Here is a 14,429-nt window from a genome sequence, read left to right on the forward strand (position 1 = left end):
CTCCCACCATGAAATTTGGCCCTGTCCATTTTGAAGAACATTCCACGCAAATCATGAGGCACTTTTTTATAAATCCCCACAACAGAAGAATGGATGAAAAAAGTGATAGAACTAGCAGAGATGGGAAATAGACTGTTTTAATTAGACAGAAGAAATCCAGTTTTATTTCTATTGGACTTTGTACTTGAGACCGAAAAAAACAAAACAAAATATTGACTTTGGGTTTTGCTGATTAATTTAGTTCTGATAGAATTGACTAATACTTGTTAAATTAGTAAAATAAAAAGTAGAGACTGGCAATTCTATTTTGTACTTTGCTGAAAAAAAAGTTGGAAGTCAATGCTTTTTTTAAATTTCCCCTTTTATCCTACAACTCTTTTTCCCTTTTCTTTCCCTTCCCCATTTTCCTATTATTTTTCTTTTCATTTGTATTTTATATCAATAAACTTAATAAAATTCTTGGTGTAGCCCTCAATCTGACAGAGATTGCATTGCCAAATTTAGGACTTTGGTCCTTATGGCTGATTATATTCCAATCTGAGATTGCTTCTTTATATACATGTTTATTACTTGAATTTTATCCAGAGATAATCTAGAACTGAGAAACCTGGTCTGATTTTCTCTAAAAGTCCTAATGGTGTTCAACCAGGAGTGAAATCCAGCAGGTTCTGACAGGTTCTGGAGAACTGGTAGCGGAAATTTTGAGCAGTTCAGAGAACTGGCAGCAGAAATTTTGAGTAGTTTGGAGAATTGGCAAATACAACTTCTTTTTTTTATATATATAATTTTTATTAATATATTCTATACACTAATACACAAATAAAATATACAATCCTGCCACCATGGTATAATATGATTACATTGTCCATAAGTATAAAATCATTCCTTTATACATACATATTTGCCATCATATATATACATCATCATATGTCTATTCTATCCCACCTTTTCTGGACCCAATCGTACCATACTTTCCAACTGTTATAAAATTCTGAATCTTTTTTACCATTGATCAATCTAGTTAGTCTATCTGATTCCGCACACTCATTAATTTTATATATTATTTTCAAATCTATCGGTAAGTATTGATTTTTCCACTCCTGCGCATACGCTAATCTTGCTGCAGTGATAATGTGAATCAACAAGAACCATATATCTGACTTAACATTCAAAGGTTTTGCCCCCAATAGGAAAATCTCAGGTCTTAATTCCAAATTAATCTGTGTAATTTCCAAAATCCATTGCCGTATTTTTTTCCAATATTTAACCGCCTGCGGGCAGGTCCACCATTGGTGAAAATAGGTTCCATTGCTGTAACCACACTTCCAACAGCAGGCAGATGTCCCGGGAAACATTTTAGCTAATCTCGCCGGGGGTAGATGCCACCGGTAGATCATTTTATATATGTTTTCTTTATATGAGGAGGCCATGGTTAATTTCATATTTTTCAACCAAATCTGTTCCCATTGCTGGAAGTCAAGGGGATATCCAAAATTTCGCCCCCATGCTATCATACAATCCTTCACTACATCCTGTCCTATCTGCAGAGACAATAAATATGCATAACATTTAGATAATATCCCTTTCCCTCCTTCTAATAAGATCTTATCCAATTCTTGTCTTTTACTGTAGATTCCTTCACTATGTAAATCTTTTTTATACCTGGAGTACACTTGCGAATAAGACCACCAGTCTATCTTATATCCTTGAAGAGTTAATAATTCTCGTGACTTTGGATTACCCTGAACATCCAAGAATCCTTCATACGTCAAGGTTTTCTCCCCTTTATACAATGTCGGGTAAACCTGAGCTTCCTGCGCCGAAATCCAACATGGAACTTTTGTATATACTCTTCTTCTAACCTTTTCCCAAGTGTACCCAAGCGTCCTACGTAAATAGTGATCATCAAAGTGTCTAGGACGGCCGGATGCTCCCGGCCATAGAAAATAGTGCCAGCCATGTTGAAGACCGGCTCCCTCAAATGTCAAAAGTCGTCTCTTTTGTAGGACCATCCATTCCTTCACCCAAATCAAGTTCGCTGCTTGGTGATAGAGCTCCCAATTTGGGAGTCCAAATCCTCCTCTATTTTTGGGTTCTTGTAACATTTTAAGTCTAATCCGCGGCCTCTTTCCCTGCCAGATAAATTTAGATATACTCCTATCCAAATTTGTAAAAAACTCTTTATTCAACCTTACCGGGGCTGTTTGGAATAGAAATAACCATTTGGGTAACACGCACATCTTAATGGTTGCCACCCTTCCCAAAATTGATAGCTGGAGATTTTTCCATCTTTCTAAGTCTCTGAGCATCTGGCTGTAAAGAGGAAGATAGTTATCCTCCTTTATGGAGGAACATCTGGCGGTCAACCATATACCCAGATACTTAATTTTATTTGTTATTCTTAAGCCCATTAACTGCTCCAGATGTTGCCTTTGCATCTGAGTCATATTTTTCACTAGGATTTTAGTTTTTTCTTCATTCATCTTTAACCCCGCTACCTTCCCATACTCTCTAATCAAGCATAATAATTTCAGGCCCGAGTCCAGTGGTTGATCCAAGATAAATACAAGATCGTCTGCATAAGCCTGAACTTTAACTTCCTCCTGCCTAATCTTCATTCCTCTTACTTCCGTGTTTCCTCTCACTTCTCTAAGCAGGGGCTCTAAAGTTAATACAAATAGCAATGGGGAAAGGGGACATCCCTGTCTTGTACCTCTACGAATTTGAATTCTCTCCGTCTCCTCTCCATCTATGAGAACTCTTGCAGTCTGCTCCCGGTAGATAGCTCGAATTGCCCGAATAAAATTCCCACCAAACTCCATATATTCCAATTGAGAAATCATAAATTCCCAACTGATTCTGTCAAATGCCTTTTGGGCGTCAACAAAAATTAGGGCTAATTGTTTATCCGGGCGATTTTCGAAAAATTCTAATGTATTCATGATAATTCTAAGATTATCTCGTAGATATCTATTAGGAAGGAAGCCGTTTTGGTCTGAGTGAATGAATTGGTTAAGGAAGCAGCTAAGCCTAGCTGCAAGAACCCCCGCAAATATCTTATAATCGGAGTTTAGTAATGATATTGGCCTATAGTTCTTAATAAGAGATAGATCAGTTCCTTCTTTTGGGATAATAGAAATATAAGCCTCAGTCCAAGATACTGGAACCTGAGCCTCTTTCATAACCGCATTGAATAAATCCGTCATGTGTCTTCCTATCACGTCAAACACTATTTTGTATAATTCAACTGGAAGGCCATCTCTACCCGGGGTTTTGCCATTCGCCTGTGCTTTCATAACTGTTTCTACTTCCTCCATCGTAAATTCTGCATTAAGAATTTCCTTCATTGTTTCCGAGACTTTAGGCAGGTCTGTCTTTTCCAAATATTTCCGAATTTCACAGATATTTTCCTCTTCTTTCTGATAAAGCTGTGTGAAAAAATCCTGAGCTACCATTCTCTTGCCTTCCTTAGTACAATGGAAATTCCCAATTACATCTTTCAGCCCTTCTATTCTCCGTTGTTCCTGCTCCTTTCTAAGCCGGCAAATAAAACTTCTGACTGGCCTCAGAGTGGGATGAGAATAGAGATTTTGCAATATCCTTCCCTCAGGAGTGGGGAGGGAATGGAGATTTTGCAGTATCCTTCCCCTGCCATGCCCTCCAAGCCACGCCCACCAAGCCACACCACACCCACCAAGCCATGCCCACAGAACTGCTGGTAAAAAAAATTGGATTTCACCAATGTGTTCAACCGATTTTTACAGGCGGTTTTGGTCTTCTACTTAGAATCACTTCACCTTCTAGCTATTCCTCGCATGTTTTCCCTTCCTCCACCCCACAGAAAATCTTAAGAAAAAAAAGACAGAATAGCTTCTTTTTTTGGTCTTTTCCTTAGTGGTGACAGGGCCATGTGACTAGAGACATCCCTTAAAAAGGCCTATTTGTTTCTTTTCTAGATGGAGGACCCTGTGCAGCTGAAGGAAGAAGGGAATAAGTTCTTTCAAGGCAATGATTACGAGAATGCTATTAAAAGCTACTCCAAAGCACTTAAACTTACTAAAGATCCATCACTCCAGGCTGTGTTATATCGAAACCGAGCAGCATGCTTTCTGAAAAAGGTAAGGAAATGTTATGGGGAGGTGAGGGAAGACTCTTGAAATGCAGATAAAGAGTGTCAGAAAAGTCAACTATCCACAATGTCTCGCCTCTAGGAGACAAGCCATATGATATCAAAATGGTACATCTATCTATCCTCCTAGTGTCATTATCTCCCAAGAGAATCCAAAGGCTGCACAAACTTTTAGTGGTTTGCCAAGATCTCGTGAGATTTTTGACAACTTCTCATGAGAATTCGTGAGATTCAAGAGTTCTTTTTCCACTTGATATTGGATGTCACAATGGCAGTTTATTATTTAGCTTATGATGAGAACCTGACAGAAGATAAATAAACATATACACATAATCCATGCAATTGTCCCAAAGGTGCTTTTTTAAGAGGCAACTGGACTTTCTGGTTTTTCTTTGAAGACGTTTCGCTTCTCATCCAAGAAGCTTCTTCAGCTCTGAGCTGAATGGATGAGAAGCAAAACGTCTTCAAAGAAAAACCAGAAAGTCCAATTGTCTCTTGAAAAAGCACCTTTGGGACAACCATGACCTGGATGATTGAGAATCTCCATAAATCCATGCAATTATATAAAAAACAGCAGTGCTCACTAGGGATTCAGACAGTTGAAGTCCAACACATCTAGAGGGTTAGGGTTGTGACAGTTATTTGGCAATATATTTGAAAAACAGAACCATCCAACTGGAAGGTATCTTAGATGCCATCTAGACCATGTCCTATTGTATTATATTTTTATGTCAGCTCTTCAGGATTATTTGAAAAGCCATCTTTTCCCAATTATACCTACCCAAGCCATCAGAGTGGGGAGGCAAGAAATGTTACAGGTCCCTTCTCTTAAAGAGGTCCAGAAGTCTTCTCTGTGGTGGCTCCTCCCTATGGAACATCATCCCTGTGGAAATAAGATTGCCCCCCACTTTGCTACTCTTTCAAAAAGCCCTGAAAACATGGTTCTGCTGATGGACCGGGGGACCCCAGGTCGATATGGAGCCCATCAAGTAATAGGTTTGATTGTTGTCATCAGGAGGGTGGAGGTTTATTGATTTTTGTATTGGGGTTTTATTTTTGTAAGCCACCCGAAGTCACTGTGAGTGAGTTGGGTAGCCATATAAATTTTCTAAATAAATAAACAGCAGACTAGCAAAACCAAAGACATGCAAGCCGAAACTACTTTTATTGTAAAGCTTCAGGAACAGAATCTTGCAAGTCTGAATGCATTTCTTCCACATCTTCTCTTTGTTTTGGGGTGAACTATTTATGTTAGATTTCTGACCTGTATTCCCATTTCTTTTATCTGATTGCCTTGGCAATGGCTGTTTCTTCTAACCCTCAAGGCCATTCCATCTTCCCTCTACATTTACATATTAAACTTTGTTTATAAAAATCATCACCTATAAAAATTAAAGATGGTAATTACTTTTAAAAGCAGCGTTCACCATCCTATGCATTGGAGAAATTCCTCCTTACAACCAGATCCCTTCTGGGACTCAGGCATCATCTCAAAACAGAACAAAAGCTGGCTAATGATTTTAACACAATTCATCTTTTTAATATATGTTTAACCACTGAATTAATCAGCTGACTAAAACAGTTGCAGCATAATTCTGTGAAGATTTTTTTAATGTAAATTATATACTTTATTTAGCCGTGAATAAACCCTGTAAAAGAATATTTAATGCTGAGTGAAGGTGCTTACACAGGTACTCTAAATCAGGAGATTTGTTTCTAAGTTGCTACATTCTGTACTAATTTATTTGACTTCAAGGAGCAGCTACAGAATTATCTATCTGAGCTCTTCACCAAATTTTCTTCTCATTCCATTCTATGACCATTTCATTTGTTTTTATCTCTTGATATCAATCATCCATTTAATCATTTTGGAAACTAACAGAAAGCTGGTTAGCTGGTCTGTTTAAAAAATGAATAAACATAAAAAGGATTCTCTTATATAGATACTGAAAATGATTGATCTGTTAGGCAGTTGACTTTCAAGAAATAAAATTGATGAAATGCGAAGACTGGAGAGGGGGAAAGAATTTGGTTCATATCAAACTAAAATGAACATCCCATGAGCAACCTTCTTAATCACTAATAAAAATTCCTTTTTCTTTGAAAAATATAGGAGAAATATGCCCAAGTGACTACAGATGCAACTAAAGGTAACTTAAACTATGGCTAAAATATTCTAGATGCTTCATTAGGATTTGGATATATCCAGTAGCGTTTTAATCAATCCTTTGAAGCTCCTGCTGGGGCTTCATGAATCCAAGTGAAAAGATAAGTGTCTACACTGTATAATACAATAATTTATAGTGCAATTTAAGAGAGCCCCGCCTTATATAATCAACATTAAATGGCCATCTTAGGATGTTTACTCCTTTGATTTTTAATTTATCATTAGTCTATAATTTTAAAATGTTTAGTCCTAATTTACTTTTAATGTTAATTTTATATGTTTTTTTTTAATCAATTGTAATAGATGGTACACTGCCCAGGGTCCCTCTTTGAGGCAGATGGGTAGTTTAAAAATATGAAATATAAATAAATACAAAAACTTAATGTCCACCGGTAGTAGACTATTTCGTACTCAAATGCACAAATTTCTTTTGTTTTGCTTTGCACTGGGACTTTGCTTATCATGCCCAAAATAGGGGCCAGGTTGAAGAAATAATATAACTTAAATTTGGCTTACAGTATATTTGGTCTCAAAAGCTGGCAACACATGGGCTGGGAAGCCAAGCAGGGAAATATAATTCATATTATATACCTTTAAATACAATTAATATGGTTGCTGTTTATTTCATAATTTACTGTCACTTAACACTATAATTTGGTGGCAATTTTGGAAGGACTCCTGGGAACACACCCAAAGCTTTGAGAGTCACATGTAGCAGGATCCAATCTGGGTCAGCCACCGGGACCAGAGGTTTTGTCTTCTGAGCTTTCGGACTTGTGGTGGAGCCCATCTTCAGGGAACTTCTCTCTAGCAGGCGCCAGCATGAGTCTGAAAGCTCGGAAGACAAAACATCTGGTTTCGGTGACCAACCCAGATTGGATCCTCCAACATTATCCTGGGACAGGTATATTGGCCTTCATTTGTGAGTCAAATGTAGGCTTGGGACCTGTATCCTCTTGATCTAAGAGGTCACCTGTCTTGCTATGAACTTAATAATTAATATTTGCTGATATTTATCTTAAAGTAAGAAAAGAAAACCAGTTGGTTCTGTTCTTCCCATTTGTTACATACATTTCTGCACCCTATAGAAATATTGTACTGTACTTGAATAGAAAAAAAGTAACAAATGAGATAGAAATAGATGGAACAAGAAGAAAAGACAGATGCAACTCTTCTCTGGGTCAAAGTGGATGCTGTCAGGTATCATTTCAATGTTTTCATTATTTTCCTTCTAGCTATTGACATCAACCCTTCTGATATTAAGGCTTTATACCGACGTAGTCAGGCCCTGGAGAAACTTGGAAAGCTGGATCAGGCCTTCAAAGATGTCCAGAGGTGTGCCACCATTGAACCTCGGAACCAAAGTTTTCAAGAGACCCTTCGACGTCTGGGCATTACTATCCAAGAGAAGGTAAATGAACGGCAGGCTTGACACACTGATCAGCCAACTGATCAGACCATTTCTCTCTTGCGTTGGAGGTGGATGTGTTCTGTATGTGGATGTGAGCTCTTGGATCATGATTGCAAAGCACTGCGACCGCTGGAAATTCAAGTTGTAAGGACCATTCATTCAGCACTATTGCAAGTTGGAATGGTTGCTGAACAAGTGTTCATTAAATGAGGACCAACTATTGTATATCCCAGTCAGGGTTAATAGAGCAAACTATCATATGTAAACAGTTAGCAACTTCCTTATCACATCCACTGGTGATGTTACTGAGCCCATGATGAAAAGTCTGCAAGAGAAAAAGCTAACTCGGAGATCACCAAGAACCCAACAAAAATTAAATAATAATCTCTGTCCTTTTCTTCATTTTTGACATAGTTACGTTTTCAATTCTCCACTGATGCCAGAGTGCAGCAAATGTTTGAAATCCTCCTGGATGAAAAGAGTGAGAAAGAGAAGCGAGAGAAGGTGAGATTCCTTAACGTGAACTGTTTCTTTGTCTTCATTTGACTAAGAAATTGCATTCCCCCCCCCCCATTCTTCTGCTAATTGGCTAGAGGGGAAGCCCTAGTTGACATGCATTGCTCTCTGCCTCTAGTCAGAAATCTAAGGCAACCAGAGTGAACAAAATCACATAGTGTACACAATAAAGAGGGTGACCTAGACAGAAGTAATTAAGATCCATTACCAAAACAATAAGGCACAAAACATGGCTTAGCCTAAGTCATCCAGAAGGCATGGAAAACATTCAGACAGATACCTCTCTAATTCAAAAAAGTATAAGGCAGAGCTAGGGATGCACTGGCTCAGTGGCTAAGACACTGAGCTTGTCAATCAAAAGGTTGGCAGTTTAGTGGTTCGAATCCCTAGTGCCACATAACAGGGTGAGCTCCTGTTACTTGTCCCAGCTTCTGTCAACCTAGCAGTTCGAAAGCACATAAAAAATGCAAGTAGAAAAATAGGGACCACCTTTGGTGGGAAGGTAACAGCATTCCATGCATCTTTGGTGTTTAGTCATGACGGCCACATGACCACGGAGACATCTTTGGACAGCGCTGGCTCTTTGGCTTTGAAACGGAGATGAGCACCACCCCCTAGAGTCGGGAACGACTAGCACATATGTGCGAGGGGAACCTTTATCTTTACCTATATGGCAGAGCTAAAGTATTGTCAGACTTGCAAGATTCTGTTACTAATAAAAAGTATTTTAATTTTCTGGTGACGTTGATTTCTTAATCTTGTCTACACTGTTCGTAGGCCGCTTCAAAATAGTTTACAGAAACTGAGGAACGGGAGCAGGGAAATTCAGATCATGTAGAAACATTGGATGACTTGGGCATATAAGTCTTTTTCAACCTCACATACCTTATATGATTATTATGGGCTTCAAATTGGAGGAAGTGTTATACCCACTTGAGCTCCAAACTAAGCATTCATTCAATAATATGAAATAGTGATAAGTCATCTGCATTTATGGTCCTGCTGTTTCTTTGGCTGTCTTTTTAAAATCAGGCTGCAAACAACCTCATTGTTCTTGGCCGAGAAGAAGCAGGAGCAGAGAGGATATTCCAGAATAATGGCTTGAATTTGCTTTTGAAGCTAATAGAAACTAAAAATCCTGAGCTGATCCTGGCAGCAACAAGGACCTTTTCAGGGATGTGCACAAGACACATGGCACGGGTAAGAGAGGAACATGTCTTGAAATCTGCTGTTGCATGAATGGCTTCAGGTCAGCAGGAAGAAGACAAAAAAAAAATGTTGCAGAGCACCCATGGTGTTATGCCCACCATCTTGACTTTTTTTTAACCCTTATGGATGCCTGAGTCTCCTAGAAGCATTATAAAGAATGTATCTACAAATAAAATTTGCTCCCACTGCATAATATGTGGGCAAAAATATCAGGTCAGACAGCACCTTTTCATGATTTGCCTTTTATTGATATTGTTCTGACCTAGGCTTCCTGAGAAAGCATAAATCACAAGTTTAGTCCCAAAAAAACTCTTTTATTGAGACGGCTGTGAATTATTCACAGGCCATAATGATTCACAAACAGTCTGTGAAGATTCCGACAGATGTCTGCTTGAGTTGACACAGTCTTTCAGGGTAATGTTGATAAGCACCCACCTTTATCTCCCTTGAAATGCTGCCAGAGACCTAATTGTCAATTAGTTCTGCAAGGCCAAACGGAGCACAGAGTCAAACGGACTTCTCAGAGCTTGAATTGACTATATCAGTGATGGCTAACCTTTTTGCCATCGCATGCCAGGAGAGGGGGGGCGGGGGAGGGTCGCGCACGCACGTGCCCACGTGCGTGCATGTGCAACCCCCTCCCCCCCGCTCCTGGCACATGATGGCCTGGTAGGCCCATTTTTCTTTCTTACCTGGTTCCAGATCCTCTCTGTGTATCTGGGAAGGGCGAAAACACCCTTGGAGGCCCTACGGAGGCTGAAAGGGCCCATTTCCCAACTCTCGGTGGGACAGGAAGTGACATTTTTTGCTGTCCCCAGCCTCCAGAACCTCTCTAGGAGTCTCTAGGAGCCTCTCTAGGAGTCTCTAGGAGCCTCTCTAGGAGTCTCTGGAGGTTGGGGACAGCAAAAAATGTCACTTCCTGTCCCACCGGGAGTCGGGAAATGGGCCCTTTCAGCCTCCGTATGGCCTCCAAGGGAGTGGGAAAGGCTGTTTTCACCCTTCCCAGATACACAGAGAGGATCTGGAGCCAGGTAAGAAAGAAAAACGGGCCTTCCCCACCCCGCCCCCAGGCCCTCCAGAGGCAGGAAACAACCTGTTTCTCTACTTCTGGTGGGCCCAGAAGGCCCGAAAATCAGCTGGCCGGCGCGTGCATGCGCCCCAGAGCTGAGCTGGCGTGCCCACTAATATGGCTCTGTGTGCCACCTGTGGCACGCGTGCCATAGGTTTGCCATCACGGGACTATATGAACTAATTGCTTCCTGCAAAGGCTCACATCCATTTGCTCCTCTTTTATGTCTTATGGGAGGGGCCAATCAATTCCAAGCCTTACTCCCGAGTCACCCTTTTTTTCCCTTAATTGTTCTTGCCTTCTGGCAGCTCTGCGCATGCACGCACTGGGAACAGGCTCACACTGTTCTTCTGCCTCGCTAATGTCAGATTCCGGAGGCTCCGGAGGCAGCACATAACTACCAGATGGCCCTGGCCCCCTCTCTGCCACCAACACAGAACCCTCATCCGAGCCTTCCCCAGACTCCAGAAGTGGCCCATGTTCCTCCCTAACCGCCTCACTGTCTGACTCTGCTGCCAGCTCCACAGGCCGCTGATGGACCACAACAGATATGTGTTATTAGCTACCATGATCCTTCTGATTTTTTTGCCAGCATAAACTGACACATTGTAGAAGAGATTCCATAATGAGTGTATGTGTGTATATCTCTGTGTTGCAAAACTCATCCAATTTAATGTGGCATATGCACAATAGCCCAAGGAGACATAATCAGACAAATGTTGTGTTCCTTACTTGGATAGGCCACTGCAATACTCCACATGCTGGGGATCAACAAAATCTGCTTATGGATGTCCATAGATCATGAAGAGATCTCATTGGCGGTCTCCAACATGTTGCAGGCCATAATCGACTCTTTAACTGGAGAAGGCAAGAAGGAAGAACATGGGAAGGAGGATGCCCTGGTGCTGGGTAACTATCATTGGAGAGGCCTACCAGCTTTGCTAAGAGTGATGGTCCTTCATAGGTGATTTTAAAACCCCTTGTTTAGCATGGAAGCAGACTTGGGGGCTAAAGCCTGTTGTGGTCAGGGCCAGGATAACAATGATCTGTACTGATCTGTCTGTCTGTCTGTCTGTCTGTCTGTCTGTCTGTCTGTCTATCTATCTATCTATCTATCTATCTATCTATCTATCTATCTATCTACCTACCTACCTACCTACCTACATACATACCTATCTGTCTATCTGTATCTATCTATCTATCTATCTAATTTATCTATCTATTATCTAACTATTATCTATCTAACTATTATCTATCTATCTATCTATCTATCTATCTATCTATCTATCTATTATCTATCTATTATCTATCTATCTGTATCTATCTATCTATCTATCTACCGTGTTTCCCCGAAAATAATGACCTATCCCGAAAATAAGTCCTAGCCTGATCTTTTTGGGGTGGGCCTAATATGCGCCCTATTCCAAAAATAATAGTGAAGAGGTTGGGTGTGGCCAGCACAGGAGGCAGCCCTTCCCTTCCCTGGTCACCTCATGGCTGCTGGACCCCTTAACCATGGCTCACGGATCAGCTGATCCAGCGGGGGGCCGGGAGTTCTGCATCTCCGGGTGCCTGGAGATATTTCCAGCTCACTCTTGCTAGCCGCAGCCCTGCCCACAGCATCAGGCAACCTTGCAGCCGAGGGCCCCTCTGTTCCACAGCTCACCATATGGCTATGGAGCAGGCAGTGAGCACAGTTTGTGCTCCGCCAGGTCTGGAGCTCGGGTGTTGTTTAGGCTGCTGCTACGATGAGGCAAAAAGCCATGCGGCCCATCTGAATCGGCTCCCCCGCCCCCTGCCTCTACGCTGCTGCTGCTGCTTGATTGTGAAATTGTGGAAGATTGTGGGAAGCGCATGCTTACGATAGAAGCAAAACCCAACCTGTGCCTTTCAAGCGATCAAATATCTCTGTGTGTGAGAGAGAATGAGAGAGAGAAAGAGAAATGACAGAGGGGAATAACAAAAAATGCAGGCAATGCTGTTTGAAAGGGTTTCCTCTCCGCTGCTTCTCTTCTCCGCTCCACCCACCTGCCCGCCCACCACACCTGGGCCTGCCACACCTTCCACCGGTATGTCAAACCTCGCACTGCAAGGCTCGTGCCATTGCGCGTGTGAGCCATGGCACTGCCGCGAGGTTCGACATACTGGTGCACAACAAGCCTTGCAGCGTCCTGCTCCAAGAGGCTGCAGCAGTGCGATGAGTCTCACAAAGACTCATTTCTGGCGAAGTTTGGGGAAGAAAAAAAAAGACTTCTGCTGCTTCTGCTACTTTCGTTGTGTGTAGCCAAAAGTTCGCAAAAGGCAGGAAGGTGAAATGCCAAACTCACGCCTCATGTATGGGCCACCCCCGAGCTTCACCATTAATGATTATGCAAATGGATATTTGAAAACTGGGGAAAATCATTTATCTAAAATAAACAAGGTAGCACCAGTAAATGGTTACTACCGTAGAAGTTCTAATTTAAATAAGTTTGCCTGATGCTGATTTCTTCTTTTTTACAGACACAAAAAAAGATATAAAGGCAATCATTGCTCATCTTCTAGATATGCTTCCCAGTAAAAAGGTATCTGGTCATGGCCGGGACAGGGCTCTCAATTTACTCAACAAAAATGTGCCAAGGCAAGACCTGAAAATCCATGACAATAGTCGCAGTATATTTGTAATTGATAATGGTAAGCAATGCCTACATGCAACCTTTCTCCAGGGTAGAGTTATGGCTTTATCCTTTGAATCAAGATTTGAAAGACACCAGACAGAATCTGTGTACTATCAGCCACTTCAGTCAATTGTCAGTTCAGTTGATATGGCTCTTGAAGACCACAGACCTTCAAACCATTTTGCCAAGCTAATTTTTAATATGAAAGAAAGAACATTATTAAATGCATAACTGGAAATTCACTGTATTGATTCATTCTGAAATGAAAATGAAATGAAATCAGATTTAGCTTTTGCCCTGGTTCCACCTGGTCCCAGAGATCCAGTGTGGCCTTCAGCCCAGAAGAGATTGTGCATCCCTAGCCTAAATGAAACCTGAACTTGAATTTGCTTGATTTTCCCTACACTTGGCTGAAGATAGAGCCACTTGTTTCTCAAAGGAGGTCACTCTGCATTTACACCCCTTAGCTGTCTACTTTCATTTGCCAATTGCCCAGCATTCCATGATCCGTACTGGTGTAGTGGTTAGAATCAGGGGTAGTATTCCCTTACTTTCCCTACCTGTTTGCAAATGTGAGCGCATGTGCCCAGCCTCAAAAATATGCCTAAATAGGATGGCATAGAGCCGGAGCGGGTGGGTGGGCCCATCTGCGATTTCTGCTTCCAGTTCAGGTAAACTGGTCCAAACCGGCTGAATACCACCTCTGATTAGAATGCAGTACTGCAGGCTGATTCTGCCACAGCCAGGAGTTCGATCCTGACAAGCTCAAAGTTGACTCAGCGTTCCAGCCTTCCGAAGTTGGTAAAATGCAGACCCAGATTGTTGGGGGCAATCTACTGACTCTATAAACTGCTTAGAGAGGGCTGTAAAGCACTATGAAGTGGTATATAAGTCTAATTACTATTGCTATTGCTATTCTAGTAAAGGCCAATCCTTCTGATGCTATTCGCAGATCAGAGACAAAGGCATTAAAAGATGTCCTGTCTATGGTTTACTTTATTTAATTTATCTATTATCCACCTATTATTTTTTATAAACAACTCAAGGCCGTGAACTTACTTAATATTCCTTCCTTCTCCCAAACAACAACAGCCCTGTAAGGTGAATTAGTCTAAGAGTGAGTGACTGGCCCAATGTCACCCAGCTGCTTTCTATAGTCTTTCTACAGCTTTCTACAGTCTTGCCCAAAGTATAATCCTAAATCCAGAATTTTACAAACATTAGGATCCTAGCAAATTGAGTAATTCATCCTGTTAACTTTTTTCAACTTT

At 41.2% G+C, this 14,429-nt stretch overlaps 1 protein-coding gene across 2 annotated transcripts in view; it reads left to right on the forward strand.

Moving 5' to 3' along the window:
• Window positions 1–14,429, forward strand: part of UNC45B (unc-45 myosin chaperone B) — a 33,598-nt gene that overhangs the window by 3,161 nt on the left and 16,008 nt on the right. For both annotated transcript variants that reach the window (XM_060693156.2, XM_034420948.2), the window contains exons 3-9: window positions 3,957–4,118; window positions 6,243–6,279; window positions 7,532–7,707; window positions 8,122–8,211; window positions 9,256–9,423; window positions 11,242–11,410; window positions 13,004–13,174. In XM_060693156.2, the coding sequence (XP_060549139.1) occupies window positions 3,957–4,118; window positions 6,243–6,279; window positions 7,532–7,707; window positions 8,122–8,211; window positions 9,256–9,423; window positions 11,242–11,410; window positions 13,004–13,174 (973 nt within the window). The remainder of the gene's footprint in view (window positions 1–3,956; window positions 4,119–6,242; window positions 6,280–7,531; window positions 7,708–8,121; window positions 8,212–9,255; window positions 9,424–11,241; window positions 11,411–13,003; window positions 13,175–14,429) is intronic.

Source organism: Pantherophis guttatus, chromosome 1 (genome assembly GCF_059756535.1).
Source record: "Pantherophis guttatus breed Tessera chromosome 1, ASM5975653v1, whole genome shotgun sequence".
In the NCBI taxonomy this organism is placed as follows: domain Eukaryota; kingdom Metazoa; phylum Chordata; class Lepidosauria; order Squamata; family Colubridae; genus Pantherophis; species Pantherophis guttatus.